The sequence below is a fragment of the Eriocheir sinensis genome, chromosome 18, assembly GCF_024679095.1.
Source record: "Eriocheir sinensis breed Jianghai 21 chromosome 18, ASM2467909v1, whole genome shotgun sequence".
In the NCBI taxonomy this organism is placed as follows: Eukaryota; Metazoa; Arthropoda; class Malacostraca; order Decapoda; family Varunidae; genus Eriocheir; species Eriocheir sinensis.
In genome coordinates this window covers 15,536,479-15,558,199 of record NC_066526.1, presented here as the reverse complement: position 1 = coordinate 15,558,199, position 21,721 = coordinate 15,536,479, and the positions used below count along the sequence as shown (strand labels likewise).

At 45.5% G+C, this 21,721-nt stretch overlaps 1 protein-coding gene across 2 annotated transcripts in view; it reads right to left on the bottom strand.

Annotated features, from left to right (window-relative positions):
* LOC127000370 (uncharacterized) overlaps nt 1-19,103 on the bottom strand; it is a 43,941-nt gene extending 24,838 nt beyond the window's left edge. For both annotated transcript variants that reach the window (XM_050864029.1, XM_050864030.1), the window contains exons 1-5: nt 18,299-19,103; nt 15,208-15,383; nt 13,396-13,501; nt 7,169-7,434; nt 4,991-5,767 (exon numbers count right to left, since the gene is read on the bottom strand). In XM_050864029.1, coding sequence (XP_050719986.1) covers nt 4,991-5,767; nt 7,169-7,434; nt 13,396-13,501; nt 15,208-15,383; nt 18,299-19,091 — 2,118 coding nt within the window. In that variant the 5' untranslated portion in view covers nt 19,092-19,103. The remainder of the gene's footprint in view (nt 1-4,990; nt 5,768-7,168; nt 7,435-13,395; nt 13,502-15,207; nt 15,384-18,298) is intronic.
* Between the last annotated feature and the right edge of the window lie 2,618 nt (nt 19,104-21,721).

The window sequence follows — 21,721 nt, the reverse complement described above, 5'->3', positions numbered from 1 at the left end:
ACTTACATACTTCTTCCACCACTACTACTACTACTACTACTACTACTAATGCTACTACAACCAACATTACTACGGCTTCTCTTTCCCCCTCCTCCTCTTCCTGCTCCTCTTCCTTCTCCTTCTCCTACTCCTACTCCTCTTGCGCCGCCTCCTCCTCCTCTTCACGTGCAATGAGTCGTGTGTAAGGCGTTTCAGACACACTTTCGGTGCGCACAAACTCGGTCACGGGGTAAGGTTTCACGCCCAGGCGAGCCGAGAGATGAGGGCGGTGGGCGGAAGAAGAGCGGAGGAGAGGGTGGAGGGAGGAGAGGGTGGAGGGAGGAGAGGAGAGGGAGGGAAGGAAGAGTGTGTAAACTAGGTGGTGGAGAGGGGAGAGTGGAGGCTTAATAGTGGAGGGTGGAGGAAGGAGGAGGAGGAGAGGAAAGAAGCGTGAGAAGAGAGGCTGTAGAAAGAATGGAGGAAAGGAAGAGAAGTGGAGGAAAGATGCAGACTGAAGAGGTAATGGAGGGAAGGATAAAAGAGAGTAGATAGTAAACGGTGGAAGAGGAGGGATAGTGGATAGTGAAGAGAGGGAAAAACAAACAAAGAGTAGGAAGTAGAAGGTGGAGGAGAAGATAATGAAGGTGGATGGATGAAACAAAGAAGGCTGGAAGGTGGATAATGAGGCTGGAGGCTGGAAGGAAGATGGAGATAAGATGATGGAGATGAGGGGATGAAAATAAACTGGGGAGGGAACAGAGTGGTACGGGAAGGGAAGAAAGTGGAAGAAAGGAGCGAGGAAAAGGAAGTGAAGAGGACCAGGAAGAAGAAGAGAGGAAGGAGGGTGTGAGGAAGACGGTGCAAGGAGAAACGAAGATAGGGGATGAACCAGGAGGGAGGAGAGAGGAAGGAGGATGTACGAAAGAGGAACCAAGTAGAAAAAAATAGAAGGGAGTGGAGGACAAAGTTAGGTTACGCTGGAATAGAGGGAGCGAAGAAAGGGAGTTAGAGAAGGGTATCGGGAAGGGAAGATAAGCAAGAGGATGGACCAGGAAGGGGGAAGAGTTGCAGGAGGGTGTGAGGAAGAGGGTGTTAGGGGGGCAGGAGGAGCAAGAATGGAGGGCAAGGGTGGGTTAAGTTGGGTTCGCTGAGTAGGGTGACGAGGGGAAAACTGGAATCAGCTTTAAGCCAACTCGGTTCCGTTAAAGCGACGCACATCCGGGTCGATTCCGGCGTGTGTGTGTGTGTGTGTGTGTGTGTGTGTGTGTGTGTGTGTGTGTGTGTGTGTGTGTGTGTTTGTGTTTTAGCTTTTTGCAACATCTTTTTTCCTATTTGATTCTTCACTATCTTCATCTATCTATCTATCCGTCTATCTATCTCTCTCTCTCTCACGTACATGCTCCCTACCCCTACCTCCCTCTCTCCTCTCGCTCTCTCTTCGACCCTACCTGCCTCATCTACAACGCACGCATGCCTGACAGGTGAGCGGCCCGCCAGGTAGCGTGTACAGGTGCCAGCCAGTGCCTCGCCTCCTCGCACCTGCGGCCGAGCTACAGAAGACTCGCATGCCTCTCTCTTTTTCTTTTTTTTTGTTGTTGCCACTTTGTCCCGACTGTCATTTATTTTGGTTGAGTTTGGCTTCTTTTCCGTCTATTATTCACTGATGTTACGACTGGTTCTGGTTCTACTACTTCTACTGCTACTACTACTACTACTACTACTACTACTACTACTACTACTTCTTCGGCTTCTGCTCTCTCCTGCTCTCCCTCCTCCTCCTCCTCCTGATAGCTAGCCTTTGTACTTTATAGATACTCTTATCAGTGACTAGGGGTGTTTACCAGCCTCAAACACACACACACACACACACACACACACACACACACACACACACACACACACACACACACACACACACACACACACACACACACACACACACACACGCACACACACACTCCCGCCCACACCCTCACCCGCACTTAAGTTAATAAATTAAGGAAGACACTTAACTGATTACCTCTCTCTCTCTCTGCCAAGACTGACATGCCAATACAAACAGTGAGGAGCCACAAACGTCCCTTCATATTTTAGAGAGAGAGAGAGAGAGAGAGAGAGAGAGAGAGAGAGAGAGAGAGAGAGAGAGAGAGAGAGAGAGAGAGAGAGAGAGAGAGAGAGAGAGAGAGAGAGAATAAGCGTTACAGTTATGAAGGTAAACAAACAAGGAAAGGAAGAAAATACACAGCAATAAAATGAAAAGGAAATTAGCAACCGAATGAAAGTAAAATCAGTCGACTCAAAAATAAAATGAGACAATCAGTAAAAATCAGGAGACACATTCTTAGCATTTCACGGACGATTCTGCACGCCTTTAACATGTCAGATATGATGAAGAGTGGTCGTGGCGGGGCACTGATCGACTATATTGGGGTCGTGCTAGTGGAAGTCGTGATATTTTAGGCTTCAACATAAGGGAGTCGTGTTTTGAGCATGTCATTAATCAAAGGAGTCATTTGAGGCTTAATTAAGTCTAAGGATCGTTTTTGCTTCATTTAATTAGGGAGAAAGTGGTTGTTTTAAGCGTCTGTCGGTAAAAAAAAAAAAAAAAAAAAAAAGGGTCGTATTAGAGTATTTTTTATTTCAGGGAGTCGTTCTAGTGACTGCTTAAAGGGGTCGTTTATCTGGTGTTTCTTAATTAAAGGTTCTGTATAGAGGGGTGGGGTGGGGGTGGAGAGGGGGTCGTATAATTATGTCATTAATGGCGGTCATCTTTATCGGTCGTTATGAAGAGGGTCGTCTGAATGGGTCGTTTAGAGGGGGTCGTGTGTGATCCTTCCATTGTGGGGGTCGAATGAGGAGGGTCGTTGAAAGGTCTGTCACAAGGGGTCGTGTGGAAAAAAAAGGGAATAGTGGTCTTAAGGGGGGGGTCGTTGAAAGGGGTCACTGAAGGGGCCATGTGAGATTATATTCAAGGGGGTCGTCTTGGTATGGTTAAAAAGGGGAGGAGGTTGTGTATGAAGGGGTATCAGGGTCGTATGGAGTTTTCCTGTTTGGAGGTCGTCTCTGAGGGTCGTAAGTCGTATCGCCAAGGAGCGGGAGGCAAGCCAAGCAAGGATGTTCGACGCTGCCAAGTCCTGCTTCCCGGTTGACTCAGAGGAGGAAGCGTCTGTGTGTCTGTCTGTTAATCCCCCGCACGTGTAGTCTGTTGGCTCGGTCTCTCTCTCTCTCTCTCTCTCTCTCTCTCTCTCGCCTACGCGTGACAGATTCGCTAAAAAAAGTTTCCGTCTCTCTCTCTCTCTCTCTGTGAAACGTGACTTGAATGTTTCCTTTTAATGGTCTGTTTTTTTCTTCCTTTACTTCGCTTTTTCTTTCCTTTTTTTTTCTTCAGTGAATTCCAAAGTTCGGTCGCGTGATAGAGGGCAAGAAATCGATGGTTCTTTCTCGACTTCCTTCCGGTCCTCCTCCTCCTCCTCCTCCTCCTCTTCTTCCTCTTCCTCCTCTTCCTCCTCCCATTCTCTAGTCTTATTTTACATTTAAGTTTTCCTGCTCTTTCTTACTTTTCTTCTCTTTCTCTTTTTCTTCACTCTGTCTGCCCCTCCTTCTCCTTATTGTTCCTTTCTTTCGTTTTCTTCTTTTCCTCTTCCTCCTCTTATTCTTTTGCTCACCATTTGCTTTCTATCTTTAGTCGTCTATCGATTAAATGAAGCCTTTAAAGTTTAATTACTCTCTCTCTCTCTCTCTCTCTCTCTCTCTCTCTCTCTCTCTCTCTCCCACTTTCTTTTGATCTCTCCTCTTCCTCTTTCTTTAAACCTCTCTAAGGGAAAGAGATGGGAAGAAGGAAGGAAGGATGGAAGACGGGAACAGAAGAGGGAGAAAGGTGAAAAGAAGGAGAGAAGGAGAGCAAGAGGAAAAGGAAGGAAGGGGGAAAAGATAAAAGAAGAGGAATAAGGCAAGAAAAGAAGGGTAAGAGAGGAGGAAACAAGAGGAGAGGAAAAAGACACGGTAGAAGGAAGGAAGGAAGGAAGAAGGAAAAGAAAAAGATGAAGCAAAAAAAAGGAGTATATAAAGGAAAATGAAAACAAAATGAAATGAGGAGAAAAGGAAAGGAAGGGAAGGAGGGAAGTAGAAAAAGTTAGGAAAGAATAAAAGGAAAAAAAGGGATAAAGAGAGGGAGAAAGGATGGGAGGAAAATAAACTGCAAAGAAAATAATTGAAAGAAAGGAAGGAAAAAAATATGAAAGGAGAGGAAGCGAGGAAGGAAAGAAAGAACATGAACGAAAAACAGATAAGAAAACGAGGTGATGATTAAAAAGGATATTTGGAAGAAAAGATGGAAAAAAAAACAAGTAAAAAGAAGTGAAATAGTGAAGGAGAGGAAAAATCACAGGAAACAAAAGAAGAATGAGGAAGAAGGGAAAGAGAGAGAGAATTGGAGAAGGAAAAGTGTGGGAGAAAACAAAGACGCAATGAAAACAGACGAAGGAAGTAATAAGAGGAAAGAGGAAACAGAATGAAATGGAAAATGAAACGGTGGAATTGCCCTCAGTTCAATTTTCTTGGCGAATAAAATTGTGATGAAAAGAATATAATAAAGAGAGAGAGAGAGAGAGAGAGAGAGAAAATGAAAAAAGAGAAAATGATAGATTCTTGATTGACTGGCTTTCTCTCTCTCTCACACACACACACACACACACACACACACACCATCATTCCTTTTTCGTGGAGCTAAAATAACCGCTCCTTTATTTCTACATAAAAAGCTAATTACCACAATAATTACACCCACTACCTCACCATCATTAATTACTCCGATAGTTAATCAGTTAATTTATTATAAACAGATTCTATAAAACGCCATACCTTCCCCCTCAGACGGCCCCTCAACTAATAATTAATGGCAATATTCGTTCTATCACTCTATAAGGGCTTTAATAACATGGCCGGAATTAATATTTACATGATGGAATTTTAATTAAACCTTCACGCTAAAAGGTAAAATGTTCTCCCTTACCTGTGAGTCGCTGGAGTCGGAGCCTTCCTCAGATTCCTTGGTCAACATATCCTCCTCCTCCTCTTCATCTTCCTCCTCTTCCTCCTCCTCCTCATCTTCCTCTTTCCTTGCTTCTTCTTGAGCTCTCCCTGATGGTATAGGCCCCTCCTGCTCCTCCTCCGTCCTTTGGGAATTCTCCTTTTCACCCTCTGCGCTCTCCTCCTTTTCTTCCTTTTTGATTATCTCCGTCGCTTCTTCGGCTTCTTCTACCACTCCAGGACTCGCTCTCGCGCTCTCTCCCGTCGCTGTCTTTTCGTCACAAGAGGAAGACTGGGCGTTTGTTTCAGCTGAGGTAGACTGTTGCTGTCTGTCTTGTGTTGCATTGGCGGCGGTGACTTCTTTCTCTTCCTCCACCTCCATCTCCTCCTCCTCCTCCTCCTTCTCTTCTTCAAGCTCCTGCTCTTCTTTTTCCTTCTCCTTCTCCTCTATCCTATCTTCTGTCTCCGTTTGATCCTCCAGTTTGTCTTCTTTATCATCTAATGTCTTTACTTGCTCATCTGCTCCTCCTCCCTCACTCTCCTTCACCTCCTGCTCCTCCTCCTCCTGCTCCTTCGTCGCCGTGGCCTCATCACCGGGTACCGTCGCGTGACCCTCCGTCGCGTGGGGGGTCGTCGCGTCAGTTGGTACCGTCGGGTGTGGTTCTCCGTCGCCGTGGTGGTGGTGCGGCAGGGAGTTGAGCGCGACGGTGAAGGCGCTGGGTTCGATCTGTATTGGCACCCCGTTCGAATCCACCTTCACCTGGGAGACGAAGAGAACATAAGAACATAAGAACATAGGAGTCTGCAAGAGGCCGGCAGTCATGTGAGGTGTGAGTTTTTTTAGGGGGGGAAGGAAAGGAAAAGGGGTAAAAGAGGTCAATAATAAGGTTTGGCTGAGGAGGAAAGGGAAAAACGGTCAATAGTGTGAGTTAGGTCAGGTCTAAAGGGAGACCGTGAGAGCATAGATAGATGAGGTGAGTTTTTTTTTTTTTTTTTTTTTTTTTTTTTTTACAGCTAAGGAGACACTTCAAGGGCGTAAAGAAAAACATAAAAAAAGCCCGCTACTTACTGCTCCTGAATAGAGGTCAAAGGAGTGGTCAAAAAGAGAGGTCAATTTCGGGAGGTCTTAAAAGAGAACAATATACCATAGATAATAATGTGGGAACGAGACAAACGTGAGAGGTGTTTGCTGAGGGCGATTTCCATATCTATCTATCTATATTCAATCTTGTATGGCTCTTGGTCTATAATTTTTCTTCATAGAGTAAAATGAAATATAAAAACACCAGCTCCTTGCGCCTATTAATCATGGCTCCCCACACGAAGGTCCAGGAAGCCTCGCAACTCATCGATCTAGAGTCTTTTCGGGCTGTTTTAAGGGTTTATGATGCTGTTTTAAAGTGTTATTTTAGGTTTTAAGTGTAGAAAGTCCATCTAGTTCCCGCCGTTTCGCCCCCAACGCCTCCCTCCCATCTAGTTCTACACCTAAAACCCTTAAAACAGGATAAAACACCAACTCATAGAAATAGATGGGAGGGGGGCGTGGGGGGGCGAAATGGCGGGAACTAAATGGATTTTCTACACTTAAAACCTTAAAAAACAGCAGCAAAAACCCTTAAAACAGCCCGAAAATTAATAAAACAAAAAAATGTAATACCTTTATGACCTATTCATAGTCAACTTCCGGGATCTTAAGTAGAGGTGCACACGAACACTGACCTCGGGATTCTCGGAAGCTTTTCAAGTATTGATTTAGGCAGGAAATCATTAAAATAACTACCTTTTTTTAAACTCATCTCAACAACCGCTAGTAGTAAAACAAACACCTAACTCACTTTAACTTACGAGTGTTCTGAAAAGCCTTACTGATATCGACTTCAGCTTGAAATGATGAAAAAAATGACAGACTATTTTGCAAAGCTCTTTCCACATAACTAACGACCCCCATAACTTAAGATGGAACTAAAAATCCTTCTTAAAATTGATCTAGACTTGGAATATAAATAAATAGCAGAGCAACTATCCTACAAGCCATTCCCACTCCCTCTAGTAGCAATGCAAATAACTAACACTCCCATAACTTATTCTCCCCACACGAAGGCCCCGGAACGCCTCGCCGCCCATCGATCAAGGTCTGGACGGGGCGAGGGGCGTCACGCACCTGAACCTGGACGGGGCAGCCGGCGGCATCATGCTGGACGGGCAGAATGTGTACTGGATCGATAGGGAGAGACTTGGGGTCGATGACGTGCGTGAAGGCTGGGTCGAGAGGGGTGAGCGCCGTCTCTCCTGGGATGAAGGAGGGGTCGATGAAGGGAGTCCAGTGCACGGGGATGGTGTACATAGGGCCCCCGGGGTAGGCCTGCTGCATCACCACGCCCGCGAGAGGAGGCCCCCCGCTCTCGTTGACGAAGAGCTCCGTTGGGTCTGTTGGGGCGAGGCGGAGAGGCGGTGGTTAGAGATGGACGGGAACGGGGGAAGAGAGATCAGTCATGTGAGGTTTGAGGTTTTTGGGGAAAGGAAAGGAAAGGGAAAGGGGGAAAAAAGGGTCAATAGTTAAGTTTGTGGGGGAGAAAAGGGAAAAAGAACCGGGGGGGGGAAGAGGTCAGTAATGAGGTTTGGGTGAGGAGGAAAGGGGAAGAGGGTCAGTATTGTGAGGTTTGGGGGAGGAAAAGGAAAGGAAAGGGATAGGGGGGGAAGATGAGTCAATAGTGTGATGTTGAGGGAGGAAAGGAAAAGGGAAAGGGAAAGGGGAAGGGGGAAAGGGGTCTGTAATGAAGTTTGAGGAGGAGGAGAGGGAAAGGGGAAGTGGGGAAAGGATCAATAGACGGTGGTTTGGGGGGAGAAGCTTTTATTTTTTATTTTTATTTTTTATTTTTTTTGTGTGTGTGTGTTACTATGAGCGAAATGAACCCTAAACAAAGACACGTGTCGTTATGCGTGTGTGTGTGTGTGTGTGTGTGTGTGTGTGTGTGTGTGTGTGTGTGTGTGTGTGTGTGTGTGTGTGTGTGTGTGTGTGTGTGTTACTATGAGCGAAATGAACCCTAAACAAAGACACGTGTCGTTATGTGTGTGTGTGTGTGTGTGTGTGTGTTACTATGAGCGAAATGAACCCTAAACAAAGACACGTGTCGTTATGTGTGTGTGTGTGTGTGTGTGTGTGTGTGTGCGCGCGTGATCGACTACCTGGGTGTGTCGTAATGTCTCGTGGGTGGACGGCGTGGCGGTGACGGAAGTACAGGCGCGTGTGTTATTATTTATAGCCGCGCTGGGTACGAATTCCATGCGACCTTTATCGGAGCGGTGTGTCGTGTGGCATTTCGGGCGATCACTGGGAGATGAAGGGATCGAGGGGGATGGAGGGTGGTGAGGCTTCCTAGGTTAGTGAAAGAGGTTGAAAGAGGCTTCCTAGGTTACTGAAAGAGGTTGAAAGAGGCTTGCTAGGTTACTGAAAGAGGTTGAAAGAGGCTTGCTAGGTTAGTGAAAGAGGTTGAAAGAGGCTTGCTAGGTTAGTGAAAGAGGTTGAAAGAGGCTTGCTAGGTTAGTGAAAGAGGTTGAAAGAGGCTTGCTAGGTTAGTGAAAGAGGTTGAAAGAGGCTTGCAAGGTTACTGAAAGAGGTTGAAAGAGGCTTGCAAGGTTACTGAAAGAGGTTGAAAGAGGCTTGCTAGGTTAGTGAAAGAGGTTGAAAGGGGCTTGCTAGGTTACCGAAAGAGAGTGCGGGAGGGAGGGAGAGAGAGAGGTGGCGAAATACACGTAAACTCTATTGCCTTTCCCTCTTTCCCCCCCTTTTTCGACCCTTCATCTACCCCTCTTTCTCTGCAGGGTTGGGTTTATTTGGTTACTGAAAGAGAGTGCGGGAGAGAGAGAGAGAGAGGTGGGGAAATACACGTAAACTCTATCAGGGTTGGCTTTACAAGGTTAATGAAGAGAGTGCGGGGGGGGAGGGGGGGGGGGGAGAGGCGAGGAGAAAGAGAGAGAAGTGGCGGTAGAAATGCGAAATCTATAACCTTTCCTCTTTTCCCTCCCTCCCTCTCTCCCTCTTCCCATCTCATGCTCACTTCTTACACATCACACCAACACGTAAAGAGAGCGAGATAAGACGGGGGGGGGGAGGCGAGGAGAGGATCAAGGGAAGGAGGGAAGGGTGGGCAAATTGCATCCATAAACCAAAGAAAATGGGTTGTTGCTGATTATCTTCGCACCTCCTTGTCATGTAACTGCCGAAAACACCCACCGAGGATTGAGGAAGTGTGTGTGTGTGTGTGTGTGTGTGTGTGTGTGTGTGTGTGTGTGTGTGTGTGTGTGTGTGTGTGTAGGCAGCTAAAACTAAGAGACGAGGCAAAGACCAGGATAGCAGGGAGGAAGGAGGGCGAGAAAGATGAGAAAATAGGAGAGGGAAACTTTGTAAGAAAATATAAAAGAAAATAGAGGAAAGTATAGAGGGGAACGGAGGCTTCAAGAACGAAGAGATGAGGCAGGCACCAGGGTAGAAGGAAGGAAGGAAGGAAGAAGACGAAGTTAAAAAATGCGAAAGGGAAAGTCTGTAAGTAAGAAAAGGAAAAATAAGAGATGAGACAAAGATCAAAGTAGAAGGAAGGAAGGAAGGAAGGCGAGGAAGTTAAAAAAAAAATATAAGAGGGAAGCTTTGTAAGTAAAAAAAAAAGGGAAAAGAAAAAAAAACAGAAGGCAAAAAAACGGAATAGAAGGAAGGAAGGAAGACGAGGAAATAAAAGAAATACGAAAGTAAGTAAGAAAAGTAAGAAAAGGGAAAAGAAAATAAGAGAAAAGTCTGACACGTACTACAAGGTAAAGAATACAAAAAACGAGAAACGCCTGCAGTAGCTAGGAGATTAAATAGGAATGCTTGATACTCTGCTCTCTGTGTGGTTTACGGGTGGGGTGAGGGTAGCTAGGAGATTAAGTAGGCATGCTTGGTAGTCTGCTGTATGTGTGGTGTGCGTGTGGGGTGAGGGGTGTGGGGGGCAGGGGGAGACGCGCGTGTGCTTCGTGTGTGTGCTTGAAGGTAGCAAGAAATCGTCATCAGACTCGACAAGCACCGAAATAGCGTGAAAAATGGGGACGTTGAGGTCGTGGATAAAAAAAACAAGGTGACGGGAGTGAAAGGAAAGACGCTGTACATAAGGAAACACACGGCAAGGGCAGCGAGTAGCGGGCTTTTTTTATTACTGTTTTCTTGTTTTGTGCCCTTGAGCCGTCTCCTTTGTTGTAAAAAAAAAAAAAAAAATGTTGGCGATGACACTTTAATACACAAGACGAAAGAAATAGGGAAGAGTATCAAGCATTCCTACTTAAGGGGGGGCGACTAAGGGGGGTCCTCCTGGTCATATGGTACGTTCACTAGCTTTGAAATCTTAGTATGTTATTTGTTTCTGTAAAAAAATTAAGCCACACTCCACACTAGTCTCGCCAGGCCATGGGTCGTATTGTAAGACATTTTCGTTCCTCACATCAACTATTTTTAAAAGGTCAAAGAGGGGATCAATCGGGTTCTAGTGAGTGTTTTTTTAGGTTCTTAAGTTAATTTGGGAAGTGAAGACTGTAGCGAGGACTGTTACGGGAAGAAACGTCACTATTCGTAACGGAACACGAATCAGGAGAAACAACAACAACACTCACTCTAGACACGTATGGACCCAGGACGAGGAGGGAATGTCATTTTAGGAACACGCAACTCAAAAAAACAGAAGTGAGAGGCAAGGCGAAGATCATAATCGTTAATATGAGGAAGTAAAGAATGGAAACAGAGCCACGTGCGCGAAGACTCAACCTTTATACGAGAGTAGACGTAAAGGACACAAAAACAGTTCACAAGGACATTTAACCCAGCAAGAGGGAAATGTTGAGACCGAGAATGTTTGAACACGAAGATAGGAGCAATAACACGCGCGCAAGATGACTAGAGAGATAGAAGAGAGGTTTATCCGGACAATTAAAACATAAATATGGGGAAAGGCGTTTGAGCAAGGAGGTTTATATAAAGGAGCGAGAAGGAATGTGACAGAGGAGAGGAGAAGAAAGCAGTGAGGTTGATGAAGACATTTAACTTGGAAGCAGAAGAGGGTGAGCCAAAACACTGTAGAAGAACTACTCTTATATACAGGAGTCAAAGGCGAACAAGCTTGGTTAGAAGGGAGGTGAATATAAACAAAAGGAATTAGACACCTCCTGAAAATGCCGTGAAGGGGTGCAAGAGACAGAAGCAAGGCGTGATTTCTTTTCCTTTCTTTAATTCAGGAAGGAAAAATACGATAATCAACCCAAGTAAATGCATAAAACGACAGAAAATACATGTACAAGACAGGAAGAATACGTGTTTTATCTTTAATAATTCAGAAGGGGAAACACAATGAATAACGCATCTAAATACATAAAAAAAACGTCTTCCATATATAAGAATAGAAGAAGAATGAAGAAAAAGAAGAAAGGTAGTGAGAGAGAAAAGCCAGAGAACACATGAACCTTCTTTCCTACTCTTATCCGGAGAGAGAGAGAGAGAGAGAGAGAGAGAGAGAGAGAGAGAGAGAGAGAGAGAGAGAGAGAGAGAGAGAGAGAGAGAGAGAGAGAGAGAGAGAGGGAGAGAGGGAGAGAGAGAAAAGAGGAACCGGGAGAAAAAGGAACCAACCAATCGCTATGCTCCTCACGGTATCAAGTTCTGAGTGACTTCGGCCGCCCCCCAAAGGACCATCGATCACAAGGCAGACTCCCCTTAGTGACTCAAGTGTATTTATCCATTTCATACGCCGCCGCCCGCCCTCCAGCGCCGGGACCCGAGGGAGGCGTGGAAAGGCGGAGGAACGGCAGGAAAGAGAGAGCTGGATGGAGGAAGAAAGTGGAGGAGCAGGGAGAGAGGGAGGGAAAGAGAGATATATAGACAGACAGAGAAACGTGAAGGAAAGAGATAGATGGGGGAAGAGAGTGAAGATGGGAGACAGGAAGAAGGGGGAAGAGAGATGGACAGACAGAGAAACGGACAGAAAGGCGGAGAAACTGCAAGAAGGAAAAAAATGGATGGAAAAAGAGAGGGAAGGAGGTAGAAGATAGGGAGGAGAAAAGGGAGACAAACAGAGAAAGATAAATAAGATAGGCAGACACGCAGTAAAGAAAAAAAACATCGAAAAGAGGGAAAAAGATAGTGGAGGAGATAGGAAACATGAGAAGGAAGAGGCAGACGGAGAAACAGATGGAAATAATGACAGACAGTAAACAAAGCATAGAAAGGAAAGAGCTGCGCGTGACCTCGGTGCTCAACTCCGTCGCATTAGCCCGAAGGAAAAATAGATGGATGGAAAGAGAGTGAAGGAAGGATAAGTGGGAGAGAAAGAGAGGAAACAGAGAGACAGACAGACAGTAAAAAAACATCGATAGCACACACAGACAAATTCTTACACACAAGCACACAGCTGCTCCCTAATTCCTTCGTCTCTCCAAGTCCTTCCTTCATTCCTTTCTTCCTTTTTTCCAAACTCCTTCAGGTGAGCGGCGGCGGCGGCGGTAGACAGGTGTAACTTGCTTTTTACCTGGCTGGCGACGAACACCTGAGACGCGGCTCCATCCCTTGAGCAAATATGTCTTCACTTTTGTTTGTCCTGCCAGGTGCGAACACTCTCTCTCTCTCTCTCTCTCTCTCTCTCTCTCTCTCTCTCTCTCCTTTCCGCTTGGAGAACTTTCATTGGTTGCCCTTAAAATAAAAAAGGATCAAGTCGAGTACCAAGAGTGAGTTTAAAGAGGAAGAGGAAGAAGAGGAGGAGGAGAGGAGGAGGAAGAGGTAGAGAATAGTTAACAGGTGTCCGTGGAATGGCGACAAAAAAGTGAAAGGTCCAAAATACAATAAAAAGTAAAAAAAAAAGACAAGAAAAAGGACAATCCATAAATTCTCTCCTATTAGTTCTTTTTTTCCGTCCCGTCGTTGGCCTGTTTACGTAATATCGCGGGCCATAAATTTTGTCATCGATAATGTGAATGTTGCTGTTTATGGCTGTTTTTATCCGATTTCTTCCTCCCATTTATTTACCGATGAATGTCTTCCCTAAGAATATGTAGCTCTTTTTATTTTATTTTGTCCGTTTCTGTTATCGTTAATCGTCAATGACATAACTCTTACTTCCTTAGGTGTGTGTGTGTGTGTGTGTGTGTAAGAGCGTCAGTGTGTTAAGTGTTGGCTATGGGTGTGGGTAGAGGCGTGTCCGGGCAATTCTGTTCCGTACTTACTCTTAAACATGTTGTCCTAAATCGTGTGTGTGTGGCTGTGTGTGTGTGTGTGGGTGGGGGGGTGGACTTTGGTGTGGGTGTGGGGGGGTGGGTGGATGGGTGGGACTTTGGTGTGGGTGTGGGTGTGTAAGCGTGTCAGGCATCCCGTCCCGTCCTTACCTTCGAACATGTGGTCCTGGACGCCCTGCTCCTGGGGGTCGTCGCCCGCCACGGAGGGGGAATTGTCCTCCAGGGAGCCGGACACAGACTCCTGGTCCCCGGAGGCCTGGAGGGGGAACGGGAGAGTCTCGTTTAGAACCTGTTGTTGACCTGTATTAATTTGTCCTGCATTCAGACTATTGTTAATGATTATATAAGCTATTCCACTCTGTACTCTCGTCTTTTTAGTATGATCTTGGTGATTTAATAGACTATTTGATTCAGTTTTCTGATTCTTTTAAGTTTTAGTTAATATATTTTTCCATCCTGTTGTGTTTCCTTTAACCTATATTGTTGATTTTATATAATATTTGATCCCGTTTTCTCTCTCCTTTAGTATCTTGTTAATTTTATAGACTATTCAAACCTGTATTCTATCTTCTTCTGCATAAGTTGTTGATTTTATATAGCATTCCATCCTGCCTTTTTTTTACTTTAATCTACTATATCCAACCTGTCTCCTGGCTCCCGTGGGATATGTTGTTAGTCTTGTTTTCTACTCTATCCTCCTTTTTGTCTATCTTCCCCGCCTTATCGGTCATTAGAGGGATTTGAATATCTGTCATTAACATCTTTCTGGTTTTCTTTCCACAACCTTTTACGCTAACACGGAGCTCTTCTTAAAAACGTAACACGCGGCGCTACTTCGTCATTCTCAGTCCTATCGGTTACCAGAGGGACTTCAACAGCTACCCTTAACATCTTATTGGTTATTCACTGCAAAACCTTTATCCTATCAGTGAATAAACCATACGAAACGTCACCCGCAACCGTACTTCGTCTCTTATCCTTATCAGTCACCGGTGGGGCTTAAAAATCCACCCTTACGCCCTTATCTCCCTCTGTACGGCGTAGACTCGTCAGTTTCCCTCGACCCTTATCTGTTATGGCGGCTTATCGGGCAGCACATGTCTTTTTATCGTCCATTATTTTGTCTGGCAGCTCCTGGAGGCGGCCCTGGGTGCTCTACGGTCATTGCGGGCACGTGGTTTTCATTCTCTTCGGCTTCACAACTGTTATCGGTCATTGTACGATCTTGACTCCTCTATGACTTTTATTTGTCAGTATTTTGGTCCTTTTCGACTGTTTGGACGTACGGTTTTTATTATCTCGAATTCTTTTAACGGTTATCGGCCACTGAACTTCTACCCCTCATTGTCCAGCTCATGGTGTTTGTAAATTTACCTCTCGACTGTTTATCTTTTTTTTATCATGAGGATTTTGCTTTCCTGACCGCTAGAATCCACCACTTCTGAATCCAAATTACAGCATCAATATCCATGAAAAAGAATCACAAATTTTCTGATAAATCTCGCCTGTAATCTAACTTTAAACCTGCATAGTCGAATTCAGACAACAATGGCAGGATCAGAATTTTTTTTTTATATTCCCCATCCTTTAAACTATGGAATCCACAAACCATGAGTCCCAGTCTTGCAGTCATTTCAACGGCACTCAGTAACAGTATTAAGTCCTGTAACAGTAGAATTTAACGCGGAAAATCAGAATCGGAGGAAGACGATCCAAATTAACCGTCAAATCATCTTAAACTCTATTAACCCACTAGCTGCGAGTCTTCCAGTCCTTCCAACCATTTTAACGGCACTCATTAAGCGTTTTAAATCTTGGAGACGCAAAATTCAACCCAGAAAATTAAAATCAGAAAATAGGCAATCCTAAATAACCATCAAACTATCTTTCTACCAGCTACGAGTCATTTCAATCCTTCTAGTCATATGAACTTAGCGTGGCACTCCTTCGGCACTCCCTTACCTGGTCCCCGGCGCCCCCAGGAATCCCATCGGTGGCCCCGGTGGTGCTGGAAGAGCCGCTGGCGGAGGTGGTGGAGCCCGCGATGGAGGACTGGTCGAGGGAGTCCTGGCGGCGGTCGAGCGAACTCTTTTTGAATATCACCTCCTGCCGCGGGGTCTGGATCTTGGTGTACTCTTCTGCCGGGAGAGGAGAGACGGGGGGGAGGGTGAGAGCGGGTGTTGGGTGGGGAGCGGCGTTACTAATTATCGTACTCAAAACATTACACTTATCACTTTCAGACTTAAAAACGGCCGTAACCACACAAATAACGATCTACAAGTAAAGTTATTGTTAAACCCGCTAGTTATTGGTGTTTTTGCAATAGTTGTGGGTCTGGAACCGGAAAGTGCAGTGTGCGTAGTTTGATAATCTGGTAACATTTGTGAGGAGGAAATGTGAAACGGGATAGAGAAGGAGACAAGGAGGGAGATTGAACAGGAGGGAGAGACGGAGAGGGAGTGAAAGGTTGAGGGGGTGAGGGGAAAGTTGAGGGAGAGAATGACGCGGGGAAAGGGTCGGTAGAGAGAGAGAGAGAGGGAGGAAGAGAGGAAAGACAGGACAAAGGGTATAAAAACAGGAAAAGGTGCAGCGAAGAAGTGTGGGGGTTGAGAGCGCGTGAGAGGACGGGGACTGAAGGAAAAGGTGAGAGAGAATGAGGCAGGAATGGAGGTTGAAAAGGAATGAGAGGAACGAAAAATGAGAGAAAATGGGACCGGGAAAAGAGACAGGAAGGAGAGAAAGAGGAAGGGAGAAAGAAAAACACAGAAATAAGGATAGACAAGTAGGAAGGAATAGAGGTTGAAAAGGAATGAGAGGGACGAAAAATGAGAGAAAATGGGACCTGGAAAGGAGACAGGAAGGAGAGGAAGAGGGAGGGAGAAAGGAGACAGGAAGGAGAGAGAGGGAGGGAGAAAACCCCCCCCACAGAAATAAGGATAGACAAGTAGGAAGGAATAGAGGTTGAAAAGGAATGAGAGGGACGAAAAATGAGAGAAAATGGGACCGGGAAAGGAGACAGGAAGGAGAGAAAGAGGGAGGGAGAAAGATAACACAGAAGTAAGGATAGACAAGTAGGAAGGAAAACACAACGCGGATAAGAGCAACAAAATAAGGAAAAGAGGAAATCAAGAGGCGGAAAGAGGCGAGACAGGGATAACCAAAGCTGCAAAAGGAGAAATAAGAGTAGAAGCAACAATAGAGACGAAGGATATGAGGCGGAAAGGACTAGGAGGAACGCCGACGAGGAGGAGTAAGAGGAATAAGAGGAGAAAGAGCAGTAAAAGGAGAAAGGGAAGGATTTGTACGAGTAAGGAAAAGAGTAGGAGGAGGAGCAAGCAAGGAGGGGTGTGTGGGAAGGGTATAAAAAGGGGCGGCAAGAGAGGAGACAAGAAAGGAGTCGTGAGAGAGGTCAGGCGGGTATCAAAAGGAAAGCAAAGGTACAGAGAAGGGGCAGGAGCGGTGTGGCAGGGCGAGAAGGGGAGGTAGAAGCGTGAAGGGACAGGGATGAGCGAGAGATGGGGCAGGCAGGGATGGGAAACGAGAGGTAGGAGGGCGGGGGAAGATGGGAAAATAAGAGAAAAGCAGAGGTAGAATGGAGAAAAGGAATGGAAAATGGCAGTATAGAAATAAAAGGATGAAAGACTTGGGTAGGAGTATAAGGGAGGGTTGGAATAGCACCAGGCAGGGATGGGAAACGAAAGATAGGAGGGCGGGGGAAGATGGGAAAATAAGAGAAAAGCAGAGGTAGAATGGAGAAAAGGAATGGAAAATTGTAGTATAGAAATAAAAGGATGAAAGACTTGGGTAGGAGAATGGGGGAGATTGAAATAGGCGAGAGGAAGAGAAAGGGAGAGTGGGGAGAGGGAAAGAATGGAGGAAGGGAGAGAATGGAGAAGGAAAGAGTGATGAACAATTTAGGTAAAGAGGGGTGAAAAGATCGGTTTACTGTCATAGTTTCAAAGGGAGGGAGGGACAAGGGGGGGGGGGGGGGAATGCGTGGAGAGCTAAGCACATGAGCAGCTGTTAGGAAGAGCACAAAAAATCCTAAAGGGGGACAAGAAAGACAAGAGGTAGTGACAGGCGAAGTGTTTACCAGAAAAAGAACATGATATTAACCTGGTAAAAAAATGAAAAAAAAATATCATGGTATTCTTAACTGGGACTCACGTGGTTCAGGTGACGAGCGTGTTTTTTGTGTCTGAAGCATTTCCCTCGTGACATGTGATGAGTATTTTTTTTTTTTAAGGGTGACCAAAGTATTTTTATTTCACCACCTAGAGATGAAAGTGATGATGACAAGTGCAACGTCATCGGGTTGATAAGAAATGGGGACAGGCGGAGGGGGGATAGGGTGAGCTAGAGAAAGGAAGGAAGAAAGGAAGGAGGGAAGGCAGGAACGAGAGGGAAGAAGAAAAGGAGAAAGGAAGGAAAGATGAAAGAGATTGAAAGAACGAAAATTGGAGGGAAGGAATAAGCAAAGACAAAAAGAAAGAAAGGTGGAAGAAAGAAAAGAGAATATACATGATAAGATGAATGACCGAAGATAAGATAAAAGAAGGGAGGTAGGGAGGCATATGGTAACAGAAGATAAGAAAAGAGAAGAAAAGAAAGGCAAAAGAAGAAAATGCGAAAAAAGTGGAAGAAAAAAAAATAAGGAAAAGAAAAGTAGGATTTATGGCTATACAGGTGAAGCATTATACAGGTGAAGCATTATACAGGTGAAACAAAGTAAAATTAAGAAAAAGAGAAGAAAACAATAGCAAGAGAAGAAACGAGAGGAAAAAGTGGAAGAAAAATAAATGTAGGAAATAAGAAAAAGGAATTATAGCTATACAGGTGAAGCATTATACAGGTGAAACATTATACAGGTGAAACAAAACAAAATTAAGAAAAAGAGAAGAAAACTAAAGCAAGAGAAGAAATGAGAGAAAAAAATGGAAGACAAATAAATGTAGGAAATAAGAAAAAAGAACCATGGCTATACAGGTGAAGCATAATACAGGTGAACCATAACACAGGCATAAGAAACATCAAACAGCATGACTTGACTCACCATTGTTGATCATAACGGTGTGGACAGGCTGTGACGGCTTGTCCTCCCCCTCCCCCCCATTCTGCTGCTGTTGCTGGTCATCCCCTGCCACGCTCTCCTCCCACTCCTCCTCCTCCTCCTCCTGGTCGAAGTACTCCTCGACGCCTGTGTTTCGCCTTCCATCGGGGAACTGGTGACCCGGAAACCCTTTAGGGAAGAAGCCAGGTCGTCCGTACGGTCTGAAGGGGCGGCGTCCCCTCTCCCCGTAGCCAAACTTGTAGCCCCCTCGCTCGCTGCCGTAGGGGGGTCGTGAGCAGTACTTGTTGTCGTACTGGTAGGTTCTGTCGTAGAAGGTAGGCTTGTAGGGGCCGCGGTTCTCGAGGTTTCTTATGTTCTCGAAGCCGCCGCGTCGCTCAAACCGCTTGTCAAAGTTGTTCCTGTAGTAGTAGCCGCCGCCGGGGTGATGGGCGCCGCGCCGGGGGAAGTGGTGGGGCGGGGGGAACTGGTGGGCGTGGTGGGGGTGGTGGGGGTGCCGCGGGTAGGGGCGGGGGTAGGGGCAGCCGGAGTCCTGAGTGGGCGAGAGACTGCCGCCCTCACCTTCCTCCTCCTCACACTCCTCGCCCTCTTGGTCTCCGCTGGTTGGCTGAATCTCGTCTGAGGGAGGCACAGAAGGAGGGCGTGTTAGTGACGTAAAGAAGAGGAAGAGGAAGAGATAACAACAACAACAATAATAGTGATAATGATAACAATAACAATAATTAGGATAAGAAAAATAAGAACAACAAGTAAGATAAACGAAAAAAGAGAACATCATCAACAAAGAAACATCAACAAACAACAGTCGCAGTAATTCAGTGATTGTTTCTGTGACAAGTGACCTCATCAAATTGACCTTCCCGTGACCTTGCGAGCAGGATATTGATGCGCTGCACACACACACACACACACACACACACACACACACACACACACACACACACACACACACACACACACACACACACACACACACACACACAATACAGGTGCGTCCGATGTCCTAAAAGGGAAAACCAGGTGCGGAGAGAGAGAGAGAGAGAGAGAGAGAGAGAGAGAGAGAGAGAGAGAGAGAGAGAGAGAGAGAGAGAGAGAGAGATACACGAGTGAGATACACGAGTGAGATAACAAGACAACAAACACAACAGGCGTAATAAAACCAGACAGACAACGCGCACAAAGTTTCCTTTCATTACATAACTTCGCCACTCTCAAAGGCTGCTGGTGATAACACATTTTTTTCCCCTGACATTTATTCTCCCCCCGACGCGTCATCCCTCAAATACCGTTCATGCCATACTGAGAAATAACCGTATCTTTTTTTTCTTTCTCTTTCCAGGAGGAGTTACGAAGGTGAGTCTGCTGTTGTCGGGAAGCAAAGAGAGAGAGAGAGAGAGAGAGAGAGAGAGAGAGAATATTCATTCGTTGCTTCCTCGCCATTGGGTTTAAGAGACACAGTTTTAGTCTGTATCACGACGAGAGGTTAGTATTTTAGGCGTGTTGAGGAGAAATAGGAGGAAGAGGAGGAGGAGGAGGAAGGAAAAAAGAGTAGGGATAAAGGAAGAAAGAAACGAAGGGAAAGATTCAGATTCAGAGAGATTCCGATTCCCTGTCTGTTTATGTATCGTTTTTTTGTTTCTTTCACATAATATCTGAAATACGTACATAAATTAAAATATAGTTGTGTGCAGCGAAATTCAAAGCCTGTTTATTATTTTTCCTACATTATTAGTTGAATTTGTAAGTCCAATCTCTTTCCTTAATATCCTTACTCCTTTTTGTATTCATTTAGTTATGTATGTTATGTATTTGTTATTTTCCTTTTCATCACTTTTCATAGTTCACGTGTCTATTTCGGCCATTAATTGCATATATTTTTTCCTCCTCATCTCTTTACTTTTGTTTGTATGCCTTTACAGAATGAATGTATATAATCATTATGCATTCTTTCATTTTTTGGGTGTACTCCTACATAAATATTGCTATAACTTGTTTTATTTAAAGTCATTTTGTTGCGTATAACAAGTCATGGGAGCAAGAGAATGAGTCGCAGAATATGAGAATGAATGAATGAAGGGAGGAAGAGATTTAGCGAGTGAGTGAGTGAGTGAGTGTGCTAGTGAGTGAGCGCGTGTGTGAGGGGGGAGGGAGAGAGCAAGCGCCTGACTGAGTGAGTGAGTGAGAAGGCAGATGAGTTAGCAAGTCTGAAACAGCATTGAATAAGCTAAAATTCCGCAAGTCAGCATTAATTGAGATGATCCTTTTATGTAACAGAGTGTTTTTTCGTTTCTCCGTATAAGGCAAGAGGGTATTGTGCTCTCCTTTCAGTGGGAATGTCTCTTAATTTCGCTCAGATTCTCCTCGCCCTGAACGAATTATTTTGACGGCGTAGTGAAGAAATAAGATTAATTTAGTGTGTCCATTTGTCCGGCTGTTCTGTCTGTGTGTCTGTTTGTTTGTTTGTCTGTGAGTTTGGTTGGAGTCTGCCTTATGTTTTAACTGTTTTTATTTCTTTTCTTATTTGTCTGCCTGTCTTTCTGTCCTTGTTCTTCTTTCTGTATGTCTTGTGTTCATGTCTGTCTGTCTGTCTCTCCCATGAAAAGCTGAGGTGGTGGTGGTGGTGGTGGTGATGGAGGTGTTGGTGGAGGTGGTGGAGGGGGTGGTGGTGGTGGTGGTGATGGAGGTGTTGGTGGAGGTGGTGGAGGGGGTGGTGGTGGTGGTGGTGGTACGCAAGTCATGTAAACGAGCCTGCTCTTCCCTCCATACTAATGATGTAATGAAAGTAGTGTTATTCCTACGCTCTCTCTCTCTCTCTCTCTCAGCTCGTCCATTATGCCAACCCATGACCACTAAGATCATTGTTCTTTATCTCTCTCTTCGTTCACCTCTCCTATCACCTCCTCCCTTCCCCTTCAACCCTTTTCCATACAGCCCCCCCTTCCCCCACTATCCCCCCTGCCCCCATGGTTCTTTTTACTTTCCTGCCAGTTTTGGCTGGAGGGATGGGGGGGTGGGGAGGAGCCTTCGCCTTTGCTGTCCTTCATCTTCCACCTTTGATTAGATAGTTAGTGTAACTTGTCACAAACAGCCTCGTAAGGACCAGCAGGTCTGCTGTTGTTTGTTCTTTCTTTGTGTTCCTTTGTGCCCTCCCCCCCACCCCCACCCCCACCATCATCACCGGCTCACGTCCAGAATAAAATGACTCGGCGCCCAAACAGTGCTACGCCGCCTAGGGTTGTCGCCTGATATGGTGATACATCCTTAAAAACTATTCTCTTAAGGGCGACTCGATTCCCCCGTCGCTGGTTCGGTCGGGGGAAGAAAGTGCGACGCCGGGTGTGCCAGAAGGGGTTTCGATCCTGTTGGTGGCATCGAGGAACCGGTCGTAATGAAGGTGTGTGTGTGAAT